This window comes from Sorex araneus, chromosome X, assembly GCF_027595985.1.
Source record: "Sorex araneus isolate mSorAra2 chromosome X, mSorAra2.pri, whole genome shotgun sequence".
Taxonomy (NCBI): domain Eukaryota; kingdom Metazoa; phylum Chordata; class Mammalia; order Eulipotyphla; family Soricidae; genus Sorex; species Sorex araneus.
The window spans coordinates 133,210,011-133,228,795 of NC_073313.1; the positions used below are offsets into that span (position 1 = coordinate 133,210,011).

General features: G+C 37.8%; 1 protein-coding gene and 1 pseudogene across 1 annotated transcript in view; both read right to left on the reverse strand.

Moving 5' to 3' along the window:
- Nucleotides 1-4,215, reverse strand: part of CYLC1 (cylicin 1) — a 43,704-nt gene extending 39,489 nt beyond the window's left edge. Inside the window, exon 1 of the mRNA XM_012933446.1 lies at nt 4,040-4,215. Within this exon, the coding sequence (XP_012788900.1) occupies nt 4,040-4,215 (176 nt within the window). The remainder of the gene's footprint in view (nt 1-4,039) is intronic.
- A 2,833-nt stretch (nt 4,216-7,048) lies between these two features.
- LOC101543225 (high affinity copper uptake protein 1-like) lies at nt 7,049-14,573 on the reverse strand (annotated as a pseudogene).
- Between the last annotated feature and the right edge of the window lie 4,212 nt (nt 14,574-18,785).

An 18,785-nucleotide genomic window follows, 5' to 3' on the forward strand; every position in this document is an offset into this window, starting at 1 on the left:
AGGGAGTAATCCTACTGAAATTATTGTACCATTGACTAGTGAACAAATTCAAGCACTATGGGAAATTGATGAAGATTGGCACATTGCTTGCACTAATTATTTGGGCGAAATTCATAACAACTTTCCAATGGAAAAGATATTTCAATTTCTTAAATTTGCGAATTGGATTTGGCCTAACTTTATAAAAGCTGAACCTGTTGAATCCTCCATTACATTTTTCACAGATGCTAGCAAAGAAGGAAAGGCTACTTATACTGATATGCAAAATGATAAGGTTTTACAAACTCCACATAAATCAGTTCAGAAGAATGGTTTGCAGTTATTTCTCCTTTACAAAATTATTCTGAGCCAGTAAACATTGTAACAGACTCTCAGTATGCAACTTGGACTGTCAATCATATACTTACTGTTGCTTTGCCTTTGAGTGACAATGATCTTATTTCTTTATTAAAAAATTTGCAGCAAGTTTTGAGAGACCGTAAACATCCTTTAAACATTATTCATATGTGAGCTCATATGGGTTTTCCTGGTCTGTTAGTTCAAGGCAATGATGAAGCTGATAAGTTGGTTGCTTTAGTAATAAATGCAGAAAAAATCTCATGCTTTACATCATTGGAATGCTCGTGTGTTGAAAATTAAGTATGCCCTTACTTGGAGGTAAAGCTAAAGACATTATTAGGCAATGTCCTACTTGCCAGGCAATCAATATGCCTCATATGCCTTTGAAAGCTAATCCTCGTGGTCTAAAGACAAATTAAATTAGCAAATTTATGTAACTATTGTCCTAGCTTTTGGTAAACAAAAATATGTTCATCAATCAATTGATACCTATTCACATTTTTGATGGGCTTCTGCGTTACCTTCAGAAAAGGCAGGTGCTGTGATTAATCATTTGTTAGAAGCATTTTCTGTTATGGGCATTCCTAAGACAATGAAAACTGATAATGCGCTTGCTTATACCTCTGCAAAAATGCGTGATTTTTTTCTCTGCTTATGGTATCAATCATATTACGAGAATTTCTTATAATAGTATAATAATACAGGACAAGCCATTATTGAATGAGCAAATCGTTCACATAAAGATATGTTACTTAGACTAAAAAGGGGAATATATACGGATTCTCCCAGATAGCAAATATCCAGTTCACCTTGAATTTTTTCACCTTGAATTTTTTTAATTGCTCTGATGAAATGACATCTGTGGAAAAAAACTGGGAGATTCAGGATAGCTCAGAAGAATTAAGTTCAAATAGAATAAAAAATAATTTAGATAAAATTATTCAGAGACGTAAAGTCCTTTATAGGGACCCAGTCTCTGGGAATTGGATATCAGGCCAGATAGAAAGGTGGGGACAAGATTTTGCTTTTATTTCAACAAACAAAGATCATTTTTGGTGTCCTACCAAAAGACTGAAACTTCTCAGTGATAAAGGGATGGCAAATGAAAAAACTGCAGTATGGATTCCTTCTTTAAAAATTTTTGCCGGCTTTGTAAAAACAAAAGCGCTTCTTTTTTGACTGAATTTTAACAAGCAGGAGACAAGCTAGTTAGACTGTGAAACGGGCATTATCCCAATCGGCCGACAGGGAATTTTTACCCTAGGGACTGCCCTTCCTTTCTCTGTCCATAAGTTTTTTCCCCTGGTTCTAGGAGTGTCAGATCTATCGATCAGGTATGTATGAATGCACATGTACATGTGATTTTTGTTGTCCTTATGTCTGTCTGTCTGTGTTAAGTGTTTAAATGTTGAAGTCAGATTGAAATCAGAAGTGGAAATCCTTAAAACTGGGCAAACAGCCCCATCACAAAGTTTAGTAATATGTAATCCAATAATTTTAAAGTTTGGGTGTTTTTGGCCTTATTACACAAAGATTTAAACAAAGATTAGATCACAGCACTTACAGAAAAATTGATATTCTCAATCTAAAATATCTTGTTGAAATATGCTGCTACGAAGGAAGCATTGTAAAATTAGAGCATGAAACTAAGGTGAAAATTGTTAAATATTGATGTAGAAGTTCATGATTTGAAATACCTAAGTTATAAGAACTATTAAAATTAAGTAAAAAGACGTTTCCTCATGCTTTGTAAAAGTGGTACAAGTTTTTATTAAGCTAGTACATTTTTCTCTCTAAGTATTTATATTATATTTTTGTTTGTATCTGTATTGTATTGAGTTGTTAAAAAGAGAATTTAAATAATTGTGTATAAAATCCGGTTCAAAAGTTACTGGTTTTGGTTCAAAACATAAGTTTTAAGAGATAACAGGTTTATTGTATAAGATTGGATAATATTCCACGAATATTTTATTGGACCATCTATGAAGTTTGAGAAGGAGGAAGTTTCTATTTTCACTTATGGATGCTGGCCATGAGAGAAGAATCTGATAACCGGAGTACTTCGGCAGTTACTGATTGTGGAAAAACCTGTGGAGTTCATCCAGAAATGGCATGAAAGTGTTTTTGTTTAGAGAATAATTGGTTTTCATTGACAAATATCTCTGAACTAGGACTGGAACTGGAATATTACTTAATATGTGTAAACTCTGAATATGTAAACTCTGTATTGTATAATGAAAAAGAATTTCTGTAAAAACGTTAGATTTTCTTAAAACAAAATTGAGGTATTGCTGGAAAGATTTGTGAGAATGTTTGTCTTGTTTGTTACTGGTCATTTTAAACAAACGAGGGGGAAATGTTGGTATACAACATCTCACATATCTCAGGTCTAGCTATTCTTGGATGTAAAAATTGTTTCCGTTACTGTAACTGACTATGTTTTTCCGTTACTGTAACTATGTTTCTGTTTATGTAACTGACTTTGATTCTGTTTCTGTTGACTATGTTAATTTACATATCTGCCTGTGTGGCTGAATATTATTGCTAGTCTCTGGGTCACAATACCAGAGATAGTTTGTGATCCTCCGTAAATCATTTCTTTCGTGTGTATATCTCAGTGCCTCAGGCCACCTAACCAAATCTTAGCATAACAGTTTTCATCATAAATGGGTGCTGGATTTTGTCAAATGCTTTCTCTGCATCTATTGATTTGATCATATGATTTTTATTAATTTTTATTGATATGATGGTTTATGTTGATTGACTTGTGAATGTCGAACCATCCTTGCATCCCTGGGATGAATCCTATTTAGTCATGGTGTATGATCACTTTGATGAGTCCTTGGATTGTGTTTGCTAGGATTTTGTTTAGGATCTTTGTGTCTGTGTTCCTCAGGGATATTGGCCTCTAATTATCTTTCTTTGTGGTATCTCTGCCTGCTTTTGGTATCAGGGTGATAGTTGCTTCATAGAAACAGTTTGGAAGTGTTTCTGATTCTTCAATTTCCTGGAAAAGCTTGAAAACTATTGGGAGTAGGTCCTCTTTAAATATTTGGAAGAAATCACTGGTGAAATCTTGTTGCCCAGGACTTTGTGTTTGGGGAGACTTTTAATATAATTTCAATATAATTGATGGTACTAGGTCTGTTCAGGTATTCCAGATCTTCTTGGTTCCGCCTTGGCAGTCTGTAGCAATACAGGAATTTATCCATTTCCTCAAGGTTTAATTATTTCGTGGCATAAAGATTCTCAAAGTAATCTCTGAGGATACTTTGAATTTCTGTAGTTTCTGTTGTGATTTCCCCCTTTTCATTTCTGATTTGGTGAATTAAGGTTTTCTCTCTCCCTTTCTTTGTAAGTTTTGCTAGAGTTTTATCAATCTTGTTTATTTTCTCAAAGAAACTTCTGGTTTCATTAATCTTTAGGATTTTTTTTTGCATTTCCATCGTGTTAATTTGTGCTCTGAGTTTTATAATTTCCTTCCTCCTGGCTGTGTTGGGTTCCTTTTGTTGCTCATTCTCCAAGCTCTTAAACTGTGAGGCTTAGGTTTCCTATGTAGTCTCACTCTTCCTTCCTGAGGAATGCTTGGAGAGCTATAAGCTTCCATCTTAACACAGCTAGAGCTAGAGCTGTGTCTCATGAGTTCTGATAACTCTGTATCTTATGATGACACAAAAAGTAAAAGTTAAAAAATAAAAACTTCCAAAATATAGGCCCCACATGGACCTTCCGCTTCTTCCGACCAACCCTCTCTGGGCCCAGTGCTCCCAGGCAGCCCAAGACGGGCGTGGCAGCTGGATGGGTCAGCGGAAGCCGGTGTCCATTCATCCCTGTCCTAGAGCTCCCTGTGTCCACGCTGGGGCCTTGAAGCTGCATGGGCAGCACTGCCCGTGGCCTCCTCCCACCAGAGCCCAACGCCCCTTCCACGCAGAGGGCGGTCAGCACCAGAGGGCCTCAGGGACCTCCAGGAGGGGACAGGCCAACACCACAGGTCCTTTTGAAAGGGCCCCTACTGCCCCGTCCGTCAGGGTTCCGCAGACGGACAGGCGTTCCTAGTGCTTCTCTACATTTTGCAAGGACATATATACTGCAACTAAGCCTACTTTCAAGTATCAACAAGTGACACTATGAATAGTGTTCTCTTGTTTCATGGCATACAGACTTTCAAAGTAGTCTCTGATGATGTTTTGTCCAGTTTGGCATAACTGGACAACCACATGCAAAAGAATGGGCTTAGACCTCGCCCTGACACAATGCACAAAAGTCAGATCAAAATGGATTAAAGATCTCAACATCAGACCACAATCCATAAGGTACATTGAAAGCAAGATCGGCAAAACCCTCTACGATACTGAAGCTAAAGGTATCTTCGAAGATGACACGAAACTGATCAACCAAATGGAAACAGAGATAAACAAATGGGACTATATTAAACTAAGAAGCTTCTGCACTGAAAAGGATACAGTTATCAGAACACAAAGACAATCTTCAGAATGGGAAAGGATATTCACCCAATATCCATCTGATAAAGGGTTAATATCAAGAGTATATAAGGCACTGGTTCAACTCTACAAGAAGAAAACATCCAACCCCATGAGAAAATGGATCGAAGAAATGAACAGAACGTTTTCTAAGGAAGAGATATGAATGGCCAAAAGGCACATGAAAAAATACACTTCACCACTAATCATCAGGGAGATGAGATCAGAACAACTATGAGATAACACCTCACACCACAGAGACTGGCACACATCCAAAAGATCAAAAGCAACCACTGTTGGTGAGGATGTGGGGAGAAAGGGACCCTTCTACACTGCTGATGGGAATGCTGACTGGTTCAGCCCTTTGGAAAACAATATGGACACATCTCAAAAAATTAGAAATTGAGCTCCCATTTGACCCAGCAATACCACTGCTGGGAATATATCCCAGAGAAGCAAAAAAGTATAGTCGAAATGACATCTGCACTTATATGTACATTGCAGCAGTATTTACAATAGCCAGAATCTGGAAAAAAACTGAGTGCCCAAGAACAGACGACTGGATAAAGAAACTTTGGTACATCTATACAATGGAATATTATTCAAGTGTTAGAAAAAATAAAGTCACAAACTTTGCATATAAGTGGATCAACATGGAAAGTGTCATACTAAGCAAAATGAGTCAGAAAGAGAGACACATAGAAAGATTGCTCTCATCTTTGGAATATAGAATAACAGAGTAGGAGACTAACACCGAAGAATGGTAGAAATAAGTTCCAGGAGATTGGTTCCATGGGTTTGAAGCCGACCTCACATGCTGGGGGAAAAGGCAGCTCAGATAGAGAAGGGAACACCAAGTAATATGGAGGACCAGGTCGGGAAGGGAGATGTGTGCTGAAAGTAGACTATAGATTGAACACGATGGTCACTCAATACCCCTATTGCAAACCACAACACCCAAAGGTAGAGAGAGAACAGAATGGAATGCCCTTCCATAGAGGTGGGATGGGGTGAGGGGTATAGGATTGGGGATGGGAGGAATGCTGAGTTCATTGGTGGTGGAGAATGGGCACTGGTGGAGTGATGAGTTCTCGAACATTGTATGAGGGAAACAGAAGCACGAAATTGTGTAAATCTGTAACTGTACCCTCATGGTGATTCACCAATTAAAAACTAGTTAATTAAAAATATATATAGAATAGTGTTTTCATACATACTACCATTTTGACTATAGTCTTGTATGTGTGCCCTTGACCACATGTACAGAGTTGGCCATGAGGGGCCTGATTATGTGCAGAATAATAAATTATTTGACAGTAACTGTTTAGGATGTGAGTTTTAAAGTCCAGACAAAACCATTGGTTGATAAATACTCCAAATGCTCATTCCAACATCAGGTGATACACTCATAGTCTCAAGTAGGGTCTTTTCTGTGATAGTTCCTTGTCCACACCAATCCCATCTGGAAACCTGTTGGAAATGCCAATACTGGGGGACTCTATATTTGAGGTCCAAAAACTTGTATCTTGACAAATCCTCTAGGTGATGTTAGATGCACACTAAAATTTGAAATTTTCTGAATGATAAGTGGACACTTTAAGAAACAAAGAAAACAGAATTAAAAAAAAACACTTGTTATATTATCTGTGACACACCAAGGTACCAAGTAATGTAAAATGCCAATGATTTTATTTTAAAGTGCTTGCTCAATTGTCCTTTTTATCATTAAGTTTATTCTCATCAAAAATGTTTGCATAGATTGCAGTTAATGAGACAGACACCCAAGAACACATACTTTCACACATGCCACATATGTATACTTTATGCCAATCTTTGTGCATGAGGAAGATTTCAGTTCAACAATTCCACCAGGGAAATAACAGTCTCACCAACGGGTTTCTAAAACTCAAGGCTTTCATTTAATGTCTATTACTCTTACTAGGTTTGAATTCTGGGTTTAATTGGACACGAATTTTCATCAGCTGTGACCAATCCTGGTTGAAGTTAACCGAAGGGGAAAAAACCTAACATATTCAGATGTTTGTTAAAAATAAAAACAATAAAAAGTAATGGGTGATCCAGTCATTGAAAGATAGCGACCTGCATTACACAGGAATATGTAACTTGGATCTAGAAGGGAGGGAGAGGTTTTCTCGTGGGTGGCTTCATTGAGAAAAATAGGGAATTGCAGCTTATTAGAAAATAGTAAGGGAAACAATTACTGTAGCTCAGAAACCATAAGCTAAACTTCTACTAAACTCGGTTATGTGCATGTGTGTGTTTAAGGCAAGGAGCAAAATTGGACATATCAAAATTGGAGTTATATCTTCCAGTCCTGAACTGTTTCCCACTGCATTGGATAAAGCCGCACCATGGAGTTTTCCCTTAATGCAGTGTTCCATGATATTTAATACTGTTGCCTTATTCCAGCTTAAAGGAAGTAGCTAGTGCCAGCTCCTGCTGCCATGGCAAAGCAGAGGCATTGGAATTCATGAATATGAGTATCAGGAAGTACCTGATGACAACCTGAGTGATCTGCAAGAGGTGAGGGAAGTTCAGCATCTGCTGTCCAATGGTTTTGTGTACCTCAGTCAGGATGGTTCTAATTGGTCTGGGGTCAGGAATGGAATTATAGTGGATGCTGACCTGAGAGTTGAGCTTCAGTCTCTCTTTGTCTATCTTGAGTCCCTCATAGTACATTGCGAGTGGAAAAACTGCAACAGAAGTGCCAACCATTTTCCCAGTCCTATTTAGTCACCAAACTAGAAACAACTCTTTCCACATTCCATAGCAAAAGTAGAAGCTCAGAGGCATCATCATATGTCCTCCGCCATGGTGTGAGGATGAGATGGTTGAGTGATAGTGAGAAGGTGGTGTGATGCTATTCTGGTCCATGAAGGCATATGGTGGGAATGATAAACCGTTTTCCTAGCTGAGTCAGCAAAAGAGTCTTGTAAAGACTGACTGTCTCCCTGAGATTCTGCCCCTCAAATCCTTAAGCCTCAAATCCTTAAGAGACTGACACAAGTCTCTTCAGATCTCCCTAGACTTTGCCAAACTCAACGTGTACACCAATTCTGACAGTAGGATTTTTATATAAATGGCAATAGGTTTTAGCATATTCATAATAAAATATCTTATTATAACAGAATTAGCCAGGGAACATTCTCAATTGTATAGCAATTTCCTAAAATACTCATAAATAAATAGAAAATATGAGTCAGAGTTCAATCAAATTTCATAATGGCCATATTATTATACAAATATATTAAGAATTTTAAATGTCTCTTTGTGGTCCCATGAAACTTTAGGATACCAAATATGTCTAATGTGTCTTACTAATCCTAACATGAGAGACAGTAATAACTATGGAATACCTTAGAAGCTCTTATAAGACCTTTTAAACCATTGTATTTTCTCATTCAGTTATTATAAATACTGCATGTAAGTAATATTATTCTGTTTTTCTTTTTTTCTCACTTATTTAACTTAATATAATACCCTCCATTTCCACCCAATTAGCAGCAAACGGCATGATTTCATTGATACTTACAGCTGCATAATATTCTATTATGTATATATACCACATTTTTATAATTCATTCATATACATTTATACAACTAGGTTGATTTCATATCTTAGCCTTTGAACTAAGTGCTGCAGTGTATAATGATGTGAATATGCGTTTTTGAATAAATGCTTTGTGTGTCTTGAGGGTACATATCCAGAAGTGTAATCTCTGTGCTCTCTGACAGTTCAATTCTTTTTTTAATTTTATTTTTTAATTACTGAGTCACCGTGAGGGTATAGTTACAGATTTACACATTTTCGTGCTTGTGTTTCCCTCATACAATGTTCGAGAACCCATCGCTCCACCAGTGTCGATTCTCCACCACCAATGAATCCAGTATCCCTCCCACCCTCCAATCCTATCCCCCCACCCCACCCCACCTCTGTGCTAGGGTATTCCATTTTGTTCTCTCTCACCTTTTGGGTGTTGTAGTTTGAGATAGGGGTATTGAGTGGCCATTGTGTTTGTGTTCAGTCTCTAGTCTACTTTCAGCACGCATCTCACTTCCCACGCGGGATCTCCAACCACATTTTACTAGGTGTCCCTTTCTCTATCCGGACTGCCTTTCTCCCAGCATGTGAGGCCAGATTTCAAGCCACAGAGCCAACCTCCTTGTATTATATACTCCTATTCTTGGGTGTTAGTCTCCTACTCTGTTATTTTTATATTCTACAGATGAGTGCAATCTTTGTATGTCTGTCCCTCACTTTCTGACTCATTTCACTTACCATGATACTTTCCTTGTTGATCCATTTATATGCAAAGTTCATGACTTCATCTTTTCTAACAGCTGCATAGTATTCCATTGTATAGCTGTACCAAATTTTCTTTAACCAGTCATCTATTCTCGGGCACTCAGGTTTTTTCTAGATTCTGGCTATTGTAAACAGTGCTGCGATGAACAAATAAGTGCAAATGTCATTTCGACTATACTTTTTGATTCTCTGGGATATACTCCCAGAAGTGGTATTTCTGGATCAAATGGAAGCTCAATTTCTAATTTTTTGAGGAGCGTCCATATTGTTTTCCAAAAGGGATGAACCAGTCGGCATTCGCACCAGAAGTGTAGAAGGGTCTCTTTCTTCCCACATCCTCACCAACAGTGGTTGCTTTGTTCTTTTGGATGTGGGCCAGTCTCTGTGGTGTGAGGTGGTATCTCATAGTTGTTTTGATCTGCATCTCCCTGATGATTAGTGATGCAGACCATTTTTTTCTTGTGCCTTTAGGCCATTCATATCTCTTCCTTACAAAGTTTTCTGTTCATTTCTTTGTCCCATTTACTGATGGGCTTGGATGTTTTCTTCTTGTAGATTTCAACCAGTGCTTTATATACCCTTGATATCAACCCCTTATTGGATGGGGATTGGGTGAATATACTTTCCCATTTTGTAGATTGTCTTTGTATTCTGGTCACTGTATATTTTGCGGTGCAGAAGCTTCTTAGTTTAATATAGTCCCATTTGTTTATCTCTGTTTCCACTTGGTTGGTCAGTTGCATGTCATCTTTGAAGATAACTTTAGCGTTAATATCATGGAGGGTTTTTCACACCTTCTCTTCGATGTACCTTATAGATTGTTGTCTGAGGTAGAGGTCTTTAATCCATTTTGATCTGACTTGTGTGCATGGTGTCAGGTCGAGGTCTAAGCCCATTATTTTGCATGTGGTTGTCCAGTTATGCCAGCACCATTTGTTGAAGAGGCTTTTCTTATTCCACTTCACATTTCTTGCTCCCTTATCAAATATTAGATGATAATAAATTTGAGGTTGTGTGTAGGGATATTCCACCCATTTCCACTGGTCTGCGGGTCTGCCTTTTTTCCAGTACCATGCTGTTTTAATTGTTACCGCTTTGTAGTAAAGTTTAATGTAGGAGAGGGTGATGCCTCCCATAATCTTTTACCCAAGAATTGTTTTGGCTATCCGTGGGTGTTTTTTGTTCCATATGAACTTCAGGATTGCTTGATCCATTTCTTTGAAGAATTTCATGGCTATTTTTATAGGGATAGTGTTGAATTTGTTTAATGCTTTGGGGAATATTACCATTTTGATAATATTGATTCTCCCTATCCATGAGCAGGGATTTTCCATTTCCTCATGTCCTCTTTTATTTCATGGAGTAATGTTTTATAGTTTTCTTTGTAGAGGTCCTTTACTTCTTTAATTAAGCTAATTCCGAGGTACTTGATTTTCTGGGGCATGATTGTGAATGGGATTGCTTTTTTCATGTCCCTTTCCTCTGTCTTATTATTTGCAAATAGGAAGGCCATAGATGTTGGGGTTTGATTTTATAGCCTGCGATTTACTGTACAAGTCTATTGTTTCCAAGAATTACTTAGTAGAGGTTTTAGGCTTCTCTACATATATTATCATATCGTCTGCAAATACTGAGAGTTTGATTTCTTCTTTTCCAACCTGGATGAACTTAATATCTTTTTATTGCCTAAATGCTATTGCAAGTGCTTCCAATATTATATTGAACAGCAGTGTTGAGAGGGGGCATCCTTGTCTTTTCCCTGATCTTAGAGGTAAGGCCCTTAGCTTTTCCCCATTGAGGATAATACTTGCCATAGGTTTGTGGTAGATGGATTTGACTATCTTGAGGAACATTCCTCCAAAACCGATTTTGGTGAGAGTTTTCATCATGAACGTATGTTGGATCTTGTCAAATGCTTTCTCTGCATCTATTGATATGATCATATGTTTTTTATCTTTACTTTTGTTGATATGATGAGTTATATTGATTGATTTCCGAATGTTAAACCATCCTTGCATCTCTGGGATGAATCCCACTTGATCATTGTGTATGATCTTTTTGATGAGCAGTTGGATTGTATTTGCTAATATTTTGTTGAGGATCTTCGCATTGCTATTCTTCAGCGATATTGGTCTATAGGTTTTTTTGTGGTGTCTTTGTTTGCTTTTGATATTGGGGAGATATGTGTCTTATAGAAACTGTTTGGGAGGGTTCTTGTGTTTTCAATTTCCTGGAAAAGCTTGAGGAGAATTTACAACAGGTCCTCTTTAAATGTTTGGAAGAATTCGCCAGTGAATCTATCTGGACCCGGTCTTTTGTTTTTGGGAAGATTTTGATTACAGTTTCAATTTCCTTGATATTAATGGGTCTATGCAGGTATTCCAAGTCTTCTTGGTTCAGTCTTGGGAGATTGTAGGAATCAAGGAATATATCCATTTCTTTTAGATTTTCTTGTTTTGTGGCATACAGACTTTCAAAGTAGTATCTGATGATCTTTTGGATCTCCTTGGTTTCTGTTGTGATGTCCCCCTTTTCATTTCTGATTCGCTTTATTAGGGTTCTCTCTCTTTCTTTGTGAATCTTGTTAGCGGTTTATCAATCTTGTTTATTTTCTCAAAGAACCAGCTCTTGGTTTCATTGATCTTTCGGATTGTTTTTTGGGTTTCCATGTGGTTAATTTCTGCTCTAATTTTTATTATTTATTTCCTTCAGTCAGGTTTGGGTTCCTTTTGCTGGTCCTTTTCTAAGATTGTGAGCTGTGAAATCAAGCTATCTATGTAGACCCTTTCTTCCTTCCTAAGGAATCCTTGCAGAGCTATAAATTTTCCCCTTAACATGGCTTTAGCTGCGTCCCATAGGTTTTGGTAGCTCGTGTCTTCATTCTCGTTTGTTTCGAGGTATCTGTTTTTTCCTTGATTTCCTTCCTGATCCACTCATTGTTCAACACCGAGCTGTTTAATTTCCACGTGTTTGCTTTGGTTCTTCGTGTCTGCGTGTGATTAATTTCTATCTTCAGCGCATCGTGGTCTGAAAAGATAGTTGATAGAATTTCTATTTTTTCGATTCTATTGAGGTATGTTTTGTGGCCCAGTACATGGTCTATTTTGGAAAATGTTTTGTTTGCACTGGAAAAGAATGTGCATTCTTTCTTTTTGGTGTGTAAAGCCCTGTATATATTAGGCCTCTCTCTTCCATTTCTTCTTTCAGAGTCAGTGTTTCCGTGCTGAGTTTTGTTCTTGTTGATCTATCCAGAGGTGATAAGGCAGTGTTGAAGTGTCCAACTATTATTGTGCTGCTAGCGATGTCCTCTTTAATGTCTGTTAGGAGTTGTTTTAAGTATTTAACTGGTCATTCATTAGGTGCGTATACGTTTAAGTGTGTGATTTCTTCCTGTTTTACATATCCTTTGATGAACAGAAAATGACCTTTGCTGTCCTTTCTAATCTTTTTCAACCTGAAATCTTTGTTGTCGGATACTAGTATGGATACCCCAGCTTTTTTTGAGGGAATTATTTACTTGCAGGATTGTTTTCTATCCTTTAAATTTGAGTCTGTTTGTTCTGACTGTTCACGTGTGTTTTTTGCAGGCAGCAAAATGTTGGATTTCGTTTCCGGATCCATTTTGCCACTCTGTGTCTCTTATTGGTGCATTTAGGCCATTGACATTGAGAGAGATTATTGTCATGGGGTTTTGTGTCATCTTCCTCTGGGGTTTGTTGTTCTTGTGGGGTTCTTCCTTGTCTTGCAATAGCCCCTTTAGTCCTTCTTTTAAGTTTGGTTTTGAGTCTATGAAGTTCCTGAGCTGTTTTTTATCTCCGAGAAATAGTGTATAGTTCCTTCGAGTTTGAGTGAGAGTTTAGCCGGAAAAAGTATTTTTGGTGATGCGTTCATTTCATTGAGTTTTTTCACTATGTGTCACCATTGTCTTCGGTCTTGGAGGGTTTCCTCTGATAGGTCTTCTATAAATCAAAGGGGTCCTCCTTTGCATGTGATTTCCATTTTTGACGTTGCTGCTTACAGTATTGTGTCTCTATCCACAGCATCCATCATTCTGACTATGATGTGCCTTGGAATCTTCTTATTCGGGTCTCTTTTTGCTGGTAGTCTTTAGGCTCCTTGGATCTGGATGCCTCCCTTCTCCAGCTCTGGGAATTTCTTAGCAATGATGTCTTTAACTGTGTTTTTTTCATTGGAGTTACTTCCCTGTGCTTCTGGTACTCCAACGATTTTTATATTGTTGCTCTTGGGGTCATCCCCTAGGACTCTGATTCACTCTAGAGCCATTTTGAGGTCTTTTGCCATTATTCGTTGTTGTCTGTAAGCTTTGTGCAGCTTATCTTCAAGCTTGCTGATTCTGTCTTCGGCTGTAGCCATTCTATTGTTGAGGGCTCTACTGAGATTTTTAATTCATCTACTTATTCCTTTATTTGTGTGACTTCCGTTCGTAGCTTTGAAATTTATGTTCTCATTTTTTCCTGCATTTTCTTGGTGGACCGATCCAATGCTTCGTTTATATTCTGCCTTAATTTATTGGATGTCTGTTCAATGGGTGCTTGGAGTACATGGATTCTCCTCAAGATTTCCTCTCTGAATTCTTTTTCTGAAAGGTCATATATGTGGGTAGCCCCTGTTGAGTTTTCTGGAATCTTTTCTTCATCCTCTCTTCGTGGAAGGGACTTTCACTGTTTCTTCATATTGGTATGGAAGTGTAGAGTTGTAATGTTCTAGTTGTCTATCCCTATTCCCTCTTGCTGTGGGAGGAGAGGCTCTGGTTTTGCTAAATTGATAATGGTAGCCTTGTTCCTGTTCTAGAATTCGTCCTTACTCTCAGGTATTCATCCGCATTTATGTGGGGCCTCTAGTGAAGGTTTAAAGCTATGCTCTCCTTGCAAAGTTTCTATTGTTCATTGATAGTTTTTTTAAAGTTATAATAAGCTAATAGACTATTAACATGGAGTGATTGAGATGGCCAGGGTATTTTTCAAAGAAACAGGTTATACAGATTATGCCAGAAAATTAATAATAACTGCGACCGCTGCTTGAGCAGGAGGCAATGTCCCTTTGAGACCACTCCCCCTGAAATACAGACCACGCTCCCAGCAACCACTTGGGACACTGCAGTGCTCAGGGGGGGTGATTACTTGCAGGACAGGGGAAGTGCTATTGGGGAGCGAGCAGAAAGTCGTCGCAGAAAGAGCAGAAAGAGCCCCTATACACACTGCAGCATTAGGCATGAAAGTACACATCTCAAGAGGGAAGATGCGGGGCACATATGTGCTCAGCCATGTGGGCACAAACAGCACATGGGCTAGGGCAGCATATGTGCGCACTTCCTTTGTTCAAGGTGGGTTTTATAGGGTTTTACAACATGTCCCCATGTTGGGCTTCTAGAGCAGTTTCCAGGGAGCTGAGTTGGGAGCGGTCCATGGTCTTCCTTGAAATTCCTTTCCTGGCATTTTGTTCTTGTAGCAACTTCTCTCAGAGGACCCGCCTGCTCTGTGCCTGTTACTGGCACCAGGTGAAAGTCTATCAGGTCTGTGGCCAGAGCTATTAGGGTGTTTGCCTTGCATGCAGCTGACTTGGGTTCAATCCCCAGCATCCCATATGGTCCCTCAAGCACCACCAGGAGTAATTCCTGAGTAAAGAGCCAGGAGTAAGCCCTGAGCATTGCTGGGCATGACACAAAAAAGAAAAGAAAGAAAGAAAGAAAGAAAGAAAGAAAGAAAGAAAGAAAGAAAGAAAGAAAGAAAGAAAGAAAGAAAGAAAGAAAGAAAGAAAGAAGAAAGAAAGAAATAAAGAAAGAAGAAAGAAAGAAAGAAGGAAAGAAAGAAAGAAAGAAAGAAAGAAGAAAGAAAGAAAGAAAGAAGGAAGAAAGAAAAAAAGAAAGAAAGAAAGAAAGAAAGAAAGAAAGAAAGAAAGAAAGAAAGAAAGAAAGAAAGAAAGAAAGAAAGAAAGAAAGAAAGAAAGAAAGAAAGAAAGAAAGAAAGAAAGAAAGAAAGAAAGAAAGAAGTCTATCAGGCCTTAGTTCCTGTGCTCTCAAGGTGGGCCCTCATGGCCTTAAGGCTAGGTGGTTTTATCACACCCTAGCAATTCCATTGCCATGGAGGCCCTTCCTTGTCTACTTGCCTGTATCACAACAGTTAGTCTTAGGTTTTCTTCTGAGTAACTTGCTAAGGATGTTTCCTTCTTGGAAAATTGCTTAGGATATTGCTCCCTTTTATTTTCTTATGTTGCATTTTTATAATCCTTTATGATCTCCCTTGTTTCTAATCCGTATTCTATATCATTTTCACAATATACAAGTGAAATTTATCCTTTTATGATAATGTGTTCAATACATTATTTTTTAAATTATTTCAGCCACTGATAGACTTTCAAAATTATTGCCTTCATTTGAATTTTGTTGATGTCATAGATTTTCTTTCTTCTTATTTTTAGCTTTTGCCATTTCATATAATTTGTCTACATATGGGTTTGATATATTTTATTTAACAGTTGCTTTAAATATAAAAATAAAAAAACACTGATATTCTAGTCTTGGCCCTATCTACTCTATATCTCTGAGGTCTTTGTCAGGTCACTTGACTTCAATTCTACTTAATTGAGAATATTGCCTTCATACCTTTTTTTATTCATAATTATTGGGATTATTGAGAGAGATTACTGGTAATTTGTTTTTACAAAATTATATTAATAATTAAGCGGTAGCTTGATAAAACAAGAACTTACATTGATATAGCACTGTATAATGGGAAAAATATGGTCTTTAGAAAATATATTTCCAAATTCCAACACCAACTGCAACATTTATTAGATTGTTGTAGGGATAAAGTATCCACATTCTAAAGTGGTGGATATTAAAAATTTTATATAACAAGTGGAAATCCAGGAACATAACAAAGGTTCCATAATTGTGCTATCACTTTTTCTTCCCTACGAAGCCTAGGATTTTTGGTTATACATCAAAGCCTTATGACAAATCTACTTGTTATTATCCTTTAGGGAGTAGGACATATCAAAAGGTCATTACATCTTGAAATCCAATGAACAGTACACTATGAAAGGTCCAGCTAATTTTCTCAATAAAAACTGACTGAGAAGTATCAAAATGTAAAACTTCATTAAGTAAATACACTGCCATTTGGATGGATTTTAATGACCAACTGGTTGCAAACAATTAAATTCAACTTAACTTCATCTACAGTAATATAAATAGATCATAGGACAAGTCATCACAAAGCTTGGATTTATAGTTTCTATTTTTCCTTTAACAATTGTGTTACCATGAAAGTCACGGAAACTTTATCAACCTTAGTTTCTTTAATGAGAAATTATGAGACAGTTTTCAACTTTTTCCTTGAAAAATTACTATGTAGAAAGTATAAAGGATACTTTATACTTTCTACAAAGTAGAAAGTATAAAGGATAGGTATAAATATTTTAAAACTTATAAAATGTCATAATGTGAAAATGTCTTATTATTCAGGGCCTTTATAGTGGTTTTGAATTTTTTTAAGTCTGAGGATATAAGTGATCTTGATTCTTCGAGGACCATATTTCAAAAATTCCCTGGGTAAGAGTAGAATATTATACAATGAAAAATTGTGAAGTATGTTAGATTAAGGTACTCAAATTACAGGTTTTGACTACCACATATTCTCATCTTCTCTTTGCTTCTACAAATAGTTCCCCAGGGTTATTCACCACACATATGCATTATAGGACCTCGTAGTTTGTCAATGATATCAATAAAAGTTATTGAGCACTATCTCCTTTACTTTGCAAGGTGGTGAGTATAGTTTGAATATATATCATAAACTTTTTAGGTCTTTCCATTGCTTAAGTTGCTCTCAATAAAATACATATATAGTTACTGGAAATTATTACAAGGACAATTGTATATTCTTGATAATACCAACATGGCCTATCAGACTTTATTATGAATATATTATATTATACATGAATATATAAACCATTGTTCTGATGTGATATCTCATACTTTTAGAGGGAAAAGCACCCATGGTTGTTGCACGACTGAAACAGCTTCAGGCAGAAATGGAAATCATTGTAAATATATTTGAAGATCTCAAAAATACAAGGCAATTTTTATCGATTAGGGATGTTATATTGTTAATTGACTAGCTATAAGATAAACATAATTTAAGTAAGAGCATTTTGATACATTATACAAGTATATAAAATTTAATCATTAATGTATAATTTACCTGAGATATGCAAAATATCTTTGTTTCTTTTTTTTAACTTTTTATTAAATCACCATGTGGAAAGTTACAAAGTTCTCAGGTTTATATGTCAGTTATACAATATTCAAACACCCATCACTTCACCAGTGCCCATATTCCACCACCAAAAACCCCAGTATACCCCCTACCCCCACCCCCTACCCCCTACTGTATAACTAATGAATTTCACTTCATTTTTTCTTTACCTTGATTACATTCCATAATTCAACACAAAACTCACTATAGTTGTTAGAGTTTCCACCCAAGAGAGACAGACCTACTACATTTGATAATTAGTTTTTCATTGCTGGAAATGAAGAGATATGTAGCCCCACTGCTACAAGTACATAACTCTCTCTCTTTATAACTCTCTCTTTTTTTTTCCTTTTTCCTTTTCCCTTTTTTTTTCTTTTTCCCCCTCATCCCCCTTCCCGCGCCTCATAGTATGGTGTACGCCACGCCGCGTCGGCCAGCGTGGGGCTTTTGCTTAGTTCACAGTCCAGAGAGGTGGCTGCTTCATTAATAACCTTCAATATTTCAACAAAAACTTACTGTTATTATTTGGAGTTTCCCCCCCAAGTCAGACCTGTTCAAAAGGAATGGTTTCACATTGCTGACAATTATAAATGTTAAGTCGCGCAGACGCGGCCGCGTGCGCGCGGTTTTGGATTTCTCTATAAAGTCTAGGGAAAATTCTGCCAGAAATTACATAGCCCAGCTCACAGCCCCAGTGCATTGCTGTAAGAAGTCTCTGGATTCAAAGTCTTTAGGCGCAGAGGGTCCGATTCGCGCCCAGCGGCTCCGGATTTATCTGGGCTGAGGGCGTGCCGGTTACGCCCCCTTCCCATGAGTTCCTGGGAGCCCCAAAAGTAAAAACCGAATACCTCTGGGTTTGGAGTCATAGAAGATGGCGCCTGCCACGTGGGTGCCACCAGCCCGCCGCTTTCCGTGCAGGAAGACGGGGTGGGGAGGAAGAAAATCCACCCCTGGCAGTACAGAGTTCTAGCCCAGTTTGCAGTCCCAGTGCATTGCTATTGGATGCTGCGCTGGATGCCCGAATGTGTTACATCTCTGGAATCAAAGTCTTTAGGCGCAGAGGGTCCCTGTTTCTTTAGATTCTTGGTTCTAGTATCACTGTATCACTATCATCCCATTGCTCATCGATTTGTTCGAGCAGGCACCAGTAATGTCTCCATTGTGTGAGACTTGTTGTTACTGTTTTTGGCATATCGAATAGGCCACGGGTAACTTGCGAGGCTCTGCTGTGCGGGCGAGATACTTTCTGTAGCTTGCTGGGCTCTTTGAGAGGGATGGAGAAACCGAACCCAGGTCGGCAGCGTGCAAGGCAAATGCTCTACCCACTGTACTATCGCTCCAGCCCTTTGCTTCCAATAAT